At 38.7% G+C, this 12,865-nt stretch overlaps 1 protein-coding gene across 1 annotated transcript in view; it reads right to left on the bottom strand.

Moving 5' to 3' along the window:
• The window catches only part of asmt2 (acetylserotonin O-methyltransferase 2), a 39,239-nt gene that overhangs the window by 19,279 nt on the left and 7,095 nt on the right, over positions 1-12,865 (bottom strand). The window contains exons 4-5 of the mRNA XM_028801664.2: positions 9,956-10,024; positions 5,776-5,894 (exon numbers count right to left, since the gene is read on the bottom strand). Of these exons, the coding sequence (XP_028657497.2) occupies positions 5,776-5,894; positions 9,956-10,024 (188 nt within the window). The remainder of the gene's footprint in view (positions 1-5,775; positions 5,895-9,955; positions 10,025-12,865) is intronic.

The following is a 12,865-nucleotide window of genomic DNA, read 5'->3' as shown; positions in this document are numbered from 1 at the left end:
GTGAAGGGCATCTTTAAATACTAATATAAGTTGAAGGGGCTGAGAAATGCAAAAGTTGTAAAAGAGTGCAACTATAGAACAGCATTTCATAAACAGTGGGTCATGGGTTGCTGTCATATTGTCATGGTGGGTCCCTGCAGTTTATTTAGGCAATAAACAGTGCTCCGACAAATGACCTCAATTAGCCCCCGCCCTGACAATTTTCCACGATCCTCCAAAATGGACCATCACCCCCCCACACACTGAAGATCGTTTGAGCATTTATAGAATATCTTTTTGTTTTGTAGCCTGTATGCAGTTTTTAAAGCAGTCTGTATGGTAATATCAACCACCAAAATGGTATTAAGTTGAAACAATCCAGTACCCAGTGATGTGCACAAAAGGGTAGCGGTGGCTGCAGTGGCCTCAAGTCCCAGACCCTTTTCCCAGTCAGGACCTAAGTATTAGGGTGCACCTTCTTTTCATAGCAAGAAAAGGAGAAAAAGCAGCAACAAACTGCATGCCCTCTTATTTGTATTTTCTCTGTCAGTGTTATGTCTTTATTGTACTTGTAATATGGAGAACAAAGCTGCATACAGTAGTGCAGATGAGGACTCACAAGTGTGTTTTGTAACAAAACTTTAACTTCCATGGACTTCTTCCCAACCATTGGGCTCATACAACCATTCTAGCAATGTTACTCAGGACATTATAATAGTATAATATAATAATAAGCCAGACTCTTTTCCGCTCCATCTGGAAAATAAAATATGGTCTATGATAATTATTTTTGTGTCAGTTATATAGTTTTGTATGATATCATGACATGTAAGTAGCTGCAATGTCTTTGCAGCCACAGCGCAAATTCACTTAGATTGGAGCACTGGCTTTTTTTAGTTTGTTTGTTACAGTTTTCAGCTACAGCCCGCTTTTAGTGTTTTATCAGCTAAACTGCACTGCAGTAAGAATTTTCCACAAGTGCAGGTTCAAAGAGGTGCCCTTGGGTGTGGTTAAAAGTATTGACGTTTAAACCACAATACTGTGCAAGCAGCAGCCTTTTTACAGAAGCTCCATATCTATGTATTTATTTATGTAAAGAGCTTCTTTTTTTCTATATTAAGGAAAAAAATTGATTTGATGTATTATGATATGATCTGTTACTGTTAAGACCCACGTAACTAGATGGGAATTCTTTTATTGGCTCTTTCATCTTTTTAAGATCTGACATAATCAGCAATCATGGACATATAGTTTTGCTAAGTTTGTAAAAACACTGTAATAACAACAACAACAACAACATTTATTTATATAGCACATTTTCATACAAAAAGTAGCTCAAAGTGCTTTACATAATGAAGAAAAGAAGAATAAAAGACAAATAAGAAATTAAAATAAGACAACCTTAGTTAACATAAAAAGGAGTAAGGTCCGATGGCCAGGGTGGACAGAAAAAACAAAAAAAAACTCCAGAAGGCTGGAGAAAAAAATAAAATCTGTAGGGGTTCCAGGCCACGAGACCGCCCAGTCCCCTTTGGGCATTCTACCTAACATAAATGAAATAGTCCTCTTTGTAGTTAGGGTTCTCACGGAGTCACTTGATGCTGATGGTTATACAGACTTCTGGCTTTTAATCCATCCATCATTGTTGGAACATCATGGTGCTTTGGGTAGATGGTGGTGGCACAAGCCACCACCAATAGGACACCGGAAAAGGAAACAGAAGAGAGAGTAGGGGTTAGTACAAATTTTGAATGAATAGTTATTATAATGAATTGGATATACAGAGTGTCAGGATTAAATTACAGTGAAGTTATGAGAAGGCCATGTTAAAGTAATGTGTTTTCAGTAGTTTTTTAAAGTGCTCCACTGTATTAGCCTGGCGAATTCCTACTGGCAGGCTATTCCAGATTTTAGGTGCATAACAGCAGAAGGCCGCCTCACCACTTCTTTTAAGTTTTGCTCTTGGAATTCTAAGGAGACACTCAGTTGAGGATCTGAGGTTGCGATTTGGAATATAAGGTGTCAGACATTCCGATATATAAGACGGGGCGAGATTATTTAAAGCTTTATAAACCATAAGCAGAATTTTAAAGTCAATTCTGAATGACACAGGTAACCAGTGTAGTGACATCAAAACTGGAGAAATGTGTTCGGATTTTCTTTTCCTGGTAAGGATTCTAGCAGCTGCATTCTGCACTAACTGCAAACGATTGATGTCTTTTTTGGGTAGTCCTGAGAGGAGTGCATTACAGTAATCTAGCCGACTAAAGACAAACGCATGAACTAATTTCTCTGCATCTTTCGATGATATAAGAGGTCTAACTTTTGCTATGTTCCTTAGGTGAAAAAATGCTGTCCTAGTGATTTTATTAATATGCGATTTAAAATTCAGATTACAATCAACGGTTACCCCTAAGCTTTTTACCTCCGATTTGACTTTTAATCCTAATGCATCCAGTTTATTTCTAATAGCCTCATTGTATCCATTATTGCCAATCACTAAGATTTCGGTTTTTTCTTTATTTAATTTGAGAAAGTTACTATTCATCCATTCTGAGATACAGGTTAGACATTGTGTTAGCGAATCAAGAGATTTGGGGTCATCAGGTGCTATTGATAAATACAGCTGTGTGTCATCAGCATAGCTGTGGTAGCTCACGTTATGTCCCGAGATAATCTGACCTAATGGAAGCATGTAGATTGAGAAGAGCAGCGGACCCAGGATAGAGCCTTGTGGAACACCATATAGAATATCATGTGTCTTTGAGTTATAATTACCACAACTAACAAAGAATTTTCTCCCTGCCAGGTAGGATTCAAACCAGTTTAAGACACTGCCAGAGAGGCCCACCCATTGACTAAGGCGATTCTTAAGAATATTATGATCAATAGTGTCAAATGCGGCACTCAAATCTAAGAGGATGAGAACAGATAAATGGCCTCTGTCTGCATTTACCCGCAAGTCATTTACTACTTTAACGAGTGCAGTTTCTGTGCTGTGATTTGTTCTAAAACCTGACTGAAATTTATCAAGAATAGCATGTTTATTGAGGTGCTCATTTAACTGCATAATGACTGCCTTCTCTAGAATTTTACTTAAGAAAGGCAGGTTAGAGATGGGTCTATAATTTTCAAGAGCAGAGGGGTCGAGATTATTTTTCTTAAGTAGGGGTTTAATTACCGCAGTCTTAAGACAGTCTGGGAAGACCCCCGTATCTAATGACGAATTTACTATGTCAAGAACATTATCAATAAGCACACCCGATACTTCTTTGAACAAATTTGTTGGTATTGGGTCAAGGGCACAGGTGGATGGTTTCATTTGAGAAATTATTTTATGTAAATCAGGTAAATCTATCCTAGTGAAAGACTCTAATTTATTTATTATGGAGTACTGGGGTTTCGGGGGATCCTTAGTGTTGGGGAGATATACTATGTTATTTCTAATATCATTAATTTTTTGATTGAAAAATACAGCGATAGCCTCACAGGTTTTACTGGAAGTACTTAGGAGGCATTCCTTTGAGTTACCTGGGTTTAACAGATGATCAATTGTCGAAAATAAGACTCTGGGATTACTAGCATTGTTATTTATAATCTTAGAGAAATAGCAGCGCCTCTCAAGACGGACTGTGTTATTGTATTCTGTTATTTTAACTTTTAATATCTCATAGTCAATAGTTAGTTTAGTCTTCCTCCATTTACGCTCAGCTCTACGGCATGTTCTCTTTAAATCAGACACTCTTTGGGTCTTCCAAGGTATAACAATGCTAGAAGATTTTTTAACTGTCTTTTCAGGTGCAACTATGTCAACAGCAGCCCTCACTTTAGTATTAAATCTTTCCACCTTACTATTTACATTCTCCTCGCTATTATAGCGAGGAGTAATGGCCTTAAAGTTTCACCTACATTTTCATTGAAATTGCTGCACAAAAATTAAACCGAGCATTAATTTGTGTCCAGGATTAAAATGTAACAAATCCTGTCCTATAATGTGCCATGTCTCCCACTTTGACCCACTGCCCACCAAAAGATTTGCATATGTCACTATTAATACCTACTTGTTTTTCTTTGAAATATCTTAAGTGCAGCTTATTATTTAAAATACTTGAAGCTTAAGTTGACATTTAGCAGGGTTTGGGTAGACCAACATGTTGCTCTATGATTCTCCAGCCATTCTGCAATATATTAAGTCTTAGTCCATGAATTAGCTCTGCGGTGTCAGAGGTAATTACTGCCAACAAGTCCCACACCTCGGACTTTTAAGTTTCAAAGGTGCTGTCCCATCTCAGTAATTAATCAAGGAACTCTGGATGGGACAGCGTGTAAGCAGAAGTGTATTTCCAGTTATGCAACACAAGGCTGGCTCTCACCCAACACCTGCTCCTGTTGCATGCACCTGGACTGTTACTTTATAGTACTAACTTGAGTGCAGTATAGAATTGTTTTAAGGAGATAAGAAATGTCATCTTGGAATAAATGAAAATTTTAAACTATCAAGCTGATAAAATAAACAGGTCAGACTGTACTTTTTAATGTGCTGCTGATATTACTATTTTGATTTATTTGTTAGTTCAGGGTAAACAGGCATCTAAAACAGTTACAGCAGAGAAAAAACAGAATCACTTAATAATAAATTACAATTTTAATGAAAAAACAGTTGAGAAAATGGTCACAAAAATGCAGCAATTAAAAGGTTAAAAATTTTGAATAATTTTAGTACAGATATACAGATAGAATGAAAGATCCATTTTTGAATCCACTTATTCCTTTATAGTTGTGGTAGGGAGTCCAAGACTGGCCCAGGTTCATGCAAAGAAGTAAACAATGCTAAAAATGATGTCTGATCATCAAAGGACATGCACACACCACTATACCCATTCATATAGGGTCAGTTCAGAACGAATGTGCACCAGAATAAAAAACATTAGTTGATGAACTCAAATGCCTACCTGGAAAGGGGTCTCTCTTTGAGCTGCCATTCCCAAGGTTTCTTCCATTTTTTCTCTACCAGGGTTTTTTTGGGAGTTTTTCCTTGTGTTCTTAGAGAGTCAAGGCTGGGGGGCTATCAAGAGGCAGGGCCTGTTAAAACCCATTGCGGCACTTCTTGTGTGATTTTGGGCTATACAAAAATAAACTGTATTGTATTGTATTGTATTGTATTGTATTGTATTGTATCCCCTGTGACCCTGTGTTTGGATTCAGCAGGTTGGAAAATGGATGGATGGATTATATTGTATTGTATTGTACATGAAAGGAAACACCCAAACAGCAGAGTGGATTGGGGGATGTGAGGCAGTACAGCTACCTAGTGCCCACCACCTCATGCCAATGACTCAACACATTATTGTTTGGACACAATATGCTATGTCAGATTTGCACATTTACTTGGCCAGTTTTATCTGAATATTGTGGAAATTCCAGGAAATGTCATTTTTTGGGTGACTAATTGTGCTTGTCTAATGGACATTTAAATCATAGAAAAACTGTGAGCCTTCTGAAGTTTGTTTTTCCTAAATATTCAAAGAATGAATGAGCAAACAAATCCAACAATGATGAAACATAGATGCATGCAGTACATACATAAATACTGTATGTGGAAACTTTCTTGCAATACTACCTGCATTGCATACTAACGACTAAAATGGAGAGGAGACCAATCAGAACGGATTGATTAATGCAGCATGAGGTTTTTTTGTCATAAAATAATTCAGCAACTCTACCCAAGCAATTCATAACATTTTGCTGCATAGCAGTCACACTTGCAAAAACCTAGAAGAATAAAAAATAATGTACCTCCTAGGTCAACTACTGTTTTAAAAGGTGAAAGATCAATTGCTGTCACAACATCATGGGCTGCAAATACCCAAGTTGAGTGCATCATTCCCATAAATTTCAGCAATTCTTCTTCACACCTATAATTGAGAAATAAAAAATAAGATTAACCACAATGTTCATTTGAGCTCTTCTCTCTCCATCCATCCATCCATCATCCAACCCACTATATCCTAACTACAGGGTCACGGGGGTCTGCTGGAGCCAATCCCAGCCAACAAAGGGCGCAAGGCAGGAAACAAACCCCAGGCAGGGTGCCAGCCCACTGCAGGGCACAAACACACACACACTAGGGACAATTTAGAATCGCCAATGCACCTAACTTGCATGTCTTTGGATTGTGGGAGGAAACCGGAGTACCTGGAGGAAACCCATGCAGACACGGGGAGAACATGCAAACTCCACGCAGGGAGGGCCCGGGAAGCAAACCCAGGTCTCCTAACTGCAAGGCAGCAGTGCTACCCCCTGCGCCACTGTGCCGCTCAGACAAGTTCGTATTTGTAAAAATTTTGCCAACTAGAGTGTGTCCTCTAGTCAAGCACAAATATCAGTCAGATACTTAAATGATGGTTCAACATGACCCTATTCTGCATTAATTAATGGGTGAATTTTTTGTTAATAAAACGCAAGTCAAATTTTTGACCAAGGCAAAAAACTGTTATAATATTGTTTTCCAGCAGAGGGTAGTGTGCATCTATTCTCCATTTTCAATGAAGCAAACACAGCTGATGGCCTAATTATTTTGGGTACAGAGCACAAGGCTCTAGTTAGATAAAACTGACTACATATTTATGTGATACAGCCTACTATTTAATTTATGGTTCTACCTAAAGGGTACATTTTAATAACTCAGTAATAATGGATTCATTTAAATTGAGAAACTCTACTTGTCTTGGATTGTATATTGTACAGCTCTGCAAGTTTCATTAAAGTTAATGCGTCTCCATCTTCATGAATTGTATGTTCATGAACTCTGAGTAATAACTCAAACAATGATAATACTGAGAAGTTTCAGGGCTCACTCTCTATGACAAACTAACAAGCTCAGATGTGCAACAGGACCTTTGAATAGCATATTGCTTTCCTGCATTAAGTGGAAGTAACAGATGTTTTGGGCTTGTAGCTAGGATGCCCTTGAGTGGGCTCTGCACCAAGTATTGCCCACTATGAAAAGACCCCAGGGCAGATCCATGACAAATTTTTGAGATAATATCTGGGAATGCCTAAGAATTCCTCCACTGTTTTCTGGGTCTTCCCCTAGATATTGTCCAAGTAGTTCCTACCTTGTATATTTCCTGTGTAAATTTTCAAAAGGGCAAATGCAGGGACTAAATGGCAGACAGTAGTGGTCACAGAACCCCATGTTCCTGAAGCAGCTCCAACAATATAACACAGAGTACACTGTCAAACGTTTCCAAAACCATAACAAACACATGGACAGGACTGGTGAATTTCAATGACCCATCAGATATCTGTGTAAAGACAAAAGGATTGGGAACTTTTCCACAGCTAGAATATAATCTACATTGCTCCCTCTGGATTGGAGTTTCAACAGTAAAACAGAATTACTGTTAAGAGTATCCCAGCATTGGTTTTCCAAGAGAAGCTGAAGATTCTGATCTCTTGATAACAGGAACATACCCTTCCAGGCAGCAGTGAAGTTAAATCAATATTCAATGTGACACTTTGATTTGTGCATTTAATAAGTTTTGAACTAATACACATGACCTGCTTATGAAATGATTATTTCACATACAATACATACTTTATTTCTACTTATTATGTTTGATGGTTTTGTTTTTACTTTTTATTACTCTTTTTTTGTTTTCACCATTTCTCTGTATTAGTCTGTGAGAAGTACTTCCTGGGATCTGCCAGAGAAATTCTGAGAATGTTCTTTGTTCCCAGTTACTTCAAAAGGGCAGCAAAGCTTCTAGTTAACACTCCCTGGGTTATTTCTCTATTCTAAATGGAAATCCTGAGACAAGACTTTCTCAGAGATAATTTCAGGTCCTGCGAGATGAGACTTTTTACCAAGAGATTTTAACAAGTCCTGCCCTCCTCTCAAACATTTACAACCACGCCCACAGTCCAGTCACTTCTTACTCATGTGAATGCTATTGTCAAATGCAGTTCCTGCGCTCTCAGCTCTAAGCGGGATCAGAAATAAAAGACAAAGAGTAGAAAACAATGTAGAACGTCATAAAGAGGTTCAAAAACATTGGCACGATACACATGCAGAGCAGGTTAGAGGTTATGAAAGTACTAAAATTCGAAAGTCTCAAAAAACTGATAGTAAAGATCACAATAGTGCTAATAAATGGAAATTATTCCTCAGGGAAATAACGTAACAGCGAAAAGAGAATATATGGGCATAGGTGATATGACAGAAGTATGTATTTATTGTTCGGCTTTAAACTTCAGAGACTTGTAAATTCGTGTTGCCTTCAGGGAAAAGTAGTGTTTCTTCTCAATGAAGAGGCCTATCCGCGAGAATTAAAAAAATTGTTGTTTCGTGATAGTGAAGTCCACATACGTGAACGGCAGAGACGCAAAGTGACTGGCGCGTAGCACAGGCCGGGGGGTTGGCAAGCGAAGCTAGCAGGGGGTGAAGCCCCCTACTTCTACTAAAACATAAAAAAGTTATAAAAAGTACTACTATGTGGTATCATTTAAGAATCCCATAGCTACTGAACTCTGTACAGACTGGAACAACACAAACTGCTGATCGACTCAATCCTAAAACTTTTGAATTATAGGCATTTGTAACCTTACACCCTCCAAATTTCTACATGCTCACATAACACCTGGACAAGATAGCAACAAGAGTACTGAGAGCACCTTCACAAACGGACGGAAAGCGAGAAAGAAAGAGTCCTAACTGCTACAGCAACATTCACCCTCCAGATATTCAGTCAGGGTGGATTATACGCAAATGACTCTTTTTTAATATAAGCTTTTAAGACTGCACTATAAGCAGAATTGCTTTGCCACAATGTATTTCCCAGAAAATTAACCTGATCTATTCGTGGAACCAGCGCTACTGCTAGACACAGCCCTTTTGTACCCCTTTTAAAAAGCGGGTACCACCTTCCCAATCTATTATTTGTGAGGCAGTTTTCCAACTTTCCATACCTCTTTAAAAAGGTATGTTAGTCAAAGCATCACGACAGTATCCCAGGCTTGCAGCATTTTTGGTTGGATCTCATCCACTCCTGCAAAATCTGTCACTTTGACAGCTTTGAAAGGGACAGGCATTCCACAAATTTCCGGTTCTTCACAATTGCCAGCAGGGGATAATATACAAAAGAAAGAAAAGGAAACCCCTGCTGCTCCCTAGTTGACTGGGACACTCTTGCCTAACAGGAGGTAATACTCCCCAGGGTCCTCAACACTATTACTAGATTGCTGGATCTACAGGCCTCTGGCAGTACAGTGATGCAAGACAATGTTGTTTATTTTTGTTTATGGAGCTTTGCAGGGTCCTGTGAGCACTCAATTACACCGATTCTTTGTTTGCCCTTCTTTCTACAATCCAAGGTTTATTGTTATCACCCTTCTTGTGTTGCTTTTGATATATTTTGGAACATTTGTTGTTATTTTATCAACACACTAAATGTTTGAGAACTGCTAGGCTGAAGCCTGCAGCTAGCAGATGTGAGACTAGCTAGATTAGGGGCGAGTTTCCTCAGGCAGGCTGGTTAGGTTGTTGTCCTGCCTTTATGGTAATTTTAGAAGGCCTCACGTCCATTTTGCGATGTTTGAGACTACATCATCACAACAGCATGAGGAAATCATAAATATATAACAACACATATTACATTTTGTGGAAAAGAACAGAATACTATTTCTGCTTATCATCATTTTTTTCTAGTTTCTGTCCTCAAGTCTTTACTGTTTCAGTATTAATGACAGTATGTTTGACTACAGTGTATCCGATTGCTGAACATGAAAATGGTAATATTGTATTTCTCTGAAATTTATGACATTTGAGCACTAACATAAGAACTATTTTTTATTGGCCACTGTCATTATTCCTTTCTTTCAGTACACATTTGTTGACATTTTGTACAAATCTGAGCAATTTACATGCAAGCATCTTTACCACAGGCAATAATTGTAGCAGCTTAATCTCACTCACCTAAAAGGGGTTTCACACGTGTCCTTGGAAGACGTCCCAAATGCTTTTTCATTCTGACTTCTTCCCTGCCTATAAAATTGAGATTGTTATATAAGCCTCCACATTCAAGTAACATGTATAGATTACCTTGAAAATAACAATTTAGTTTTACATCCCACTATCAGTTTTCTAAACATTTTTTACTATTAGGTTGTCGTAGGCAGCTAGAATCTATCATCAGCCCCTTGTTTTACATAAGCACCTAGAAAAGTATTAAGGATAGAGGTTTTAAAGAGATGCATTGTTAAATTATCTTCGATACTAAAACAAGTCTTCAGGGAAGCACCAAGCAATATTACTGCGTCACAACTCTAAGACTGTAATTCAGTTCCCATGTGTTATGTATCCAATGTAGAGTTTGTTTATCTTCCTGTGTTGAGAGACTTCGGCACAGTCCCACGGTCCAAGGACATGCAATCATGTTAATTGCCAACTCTAAACTAAGATGCTAAATGAATGTGCCCTGTGATGAACTGGCATTCCATCCATGTTAAATACCTAGACAGACCCTGAATTATGACTGTGTACTGGAAAAAGGAAGCTTAATATACAGATGGGATGATAAACCTCCTTATAATCTTTTCCTCTGTCTTAAGGAGGTGTTTTACATGTCCATAAAAAGCATATACACATAGTTTCTTCTTTCTTCTTTATGACTGCTGTCTCTTCTCTGATAGATAAACACAAAAGTTGAACTGTTCTATTTTGATTTTACATTTCATTAAAATTAATAAATTACAAATAACTAAAACATACAATAGTACATTTTATTTAAATCAGATACCTCCTCCTCCTCTTTACCTAGACTTTAAAGGACAATTTATTTACATATTGCTTTTTATAATTTAGTGGGGCTAAGAGATTCTGAATTGGTGTGGAATTCCAAACATTTAAAAAAAAGTAACCATATAGATCCAAATTTATAAATATTTTTCCATACAACTTTCCAAGTGTCTTTTGTTTATCTTGATCAAAATGTTATTTCATTCAACAGCTACATTAACGGCTGGTAACACTGTTGCAGAATAAGACAGAAGAGCAGGTGCATCATAAATCTCTTAACAGTTGTCTAACTGGTAAATACATTTCTTGCAAAATACAACATCATTGAATTTTGCTACAAAGTGATTTTTATATGATGAAAACAAGGAGGATTTTTAATATTAAGCTTTATTTGTTTCAGATAAACAAATTACAGAATTTAAATCATAAGGCATTCAAACATAAGTTAAAGTAAAACAAAATTACAAGATTTAAAAAGCATGTTCAATTAGAACTATGTATATATATTGTGAGGGATGGCCGGCAGTTTATCTTGGCCAACACCCCCAGGCCGCTAGATGGAGTCCTCCCTGCAACATGGAGATGCCCCGAATTCCTGCAGGGCATCATGGACAATGGAGTTCGGCTTCACAGCCCTGCTAGATACCGTGAGGGCCACTGCAGGGAGGCACAAGTGTTTCTATTATAGCCCGGAAGTACTACCTCGTCACAGGGACGGAAGAAATTAAGTACTTCCGGGCTAAAGAAAAGAAGAGTTTTCATCGGACCCGGAAGTGCTATGGAATCACATGGACTGAAGGACAGAAGCACTTCCGGGTCGACAACTATAAAAAGGACTGTGGGAAACCCAGCAGACTGAGCCGGAGTTGGGAGGAAGTGCGACAGAGCTGCTGGGTGGAGAGGAGGATTGATTATTATTGATTATTTGCTTATTATTGTGTATTGTGGAGGTGGAGGTGCTTTGTGCACATTATTGGAATAATAAATTCATTATTTGGACTTTTTACCTGGTGTTTTGGCATGTTGTCTGCGGGTTTGGAGGTGTAACAGTGCCCCCTACGGTCACAACTTCATGAGGGTGGCCTGAAGGTCCGACGTCCTCTAGTGGGCCCTGTGCTCACTACCTAGCACCATGGAGCTCAATTAGCATTTGTCATAGAATACCAGAATTGGCAGGTCCACCACTGGCACCCTGTGGTTTTCACAGATGAAAGCAGGTTCATCCTGAGCACATGTGACAGACATGAAAGGGTCTGGAGAAGCCATGGAAAACGTTATGCTGCCTGTACCATCGTTGAGTATGACCAGTTTGGTGGGTGCACCGGTCAGTGATGGTCTGGGGAGGCATATCCATGGAGGGACGCACAGACCTCTACAGTCTTGACAACAGCACCTTGACTGCCATTAGGTATCGAGATGAAATCCTATGCTGGTGCAGTGGGTCCTGGGTTACTCCTGGTACACGACAATACTCGACCTTATGTGGTGAGAGTATGCAGGCAGTTCCTGGAGGATGAAGGAATTGATACCATTGACTGGCCCCCACGCTCTCCTGACCTAAATCCAATAGAACACCTCTAGGACATTATGCTTCAATCCATCTGATGCCGCCAGGTTGCACTTCAGACTGTCTAGGAGCTCAGAGATGCCCTGGTCCAGATCTGGGAGGAGATCCCCCAGGACATCATCCGTCGTTTCATTAGGAGCATGCCCCGACGTTGTCAAGCATGTGGGGGCCATACAAACTACCGAGTACGATTTTGAGTTGCTGCAATGAAAGTTCGCCGCAATAGACTAGCCTAACGCATTATTTTTCCACTTTGATTTTCGGAGTGTCTTTGAATTCAGCCCTCTGTAGGTTGATAATTTTCATTTCCATCAAACGATGTGGCATCCTTTTGTTCCTAACACATTACCCAATCCATATCAGTATAGATATCCAGAAGGATTTTTTTTTCCCATTGAGATCTGATGTGTTTTCAAAGTGTTCCTTTAATTTATTTGAGCAGTTTATATATCCCATATATCACTGAAACAAAATATGCAATCATAAACCACACTAAAACCCTCATCCTTGCTCAGAACAGA

Source organism: Erpetoichthys calabaricus, chromosome 5 (genome assembly GCF_900747795.2).
Source record: "Erpetoichthys calabaricus chromosome 5, fErpCal1.3, whole genome shotgun sequence".
NCBI lineage: Eukaryota > Metazoa > Chordata > Cladistia > Polypteriformes > Polypteridae > Erpetoichthys > Erpetoichthys calabaricus.
The sequence above is the reverse complement of the archived record's forward strand: the minus strand, read 5'-3'. Positions and strand labels throughout refer to the sequence as shown.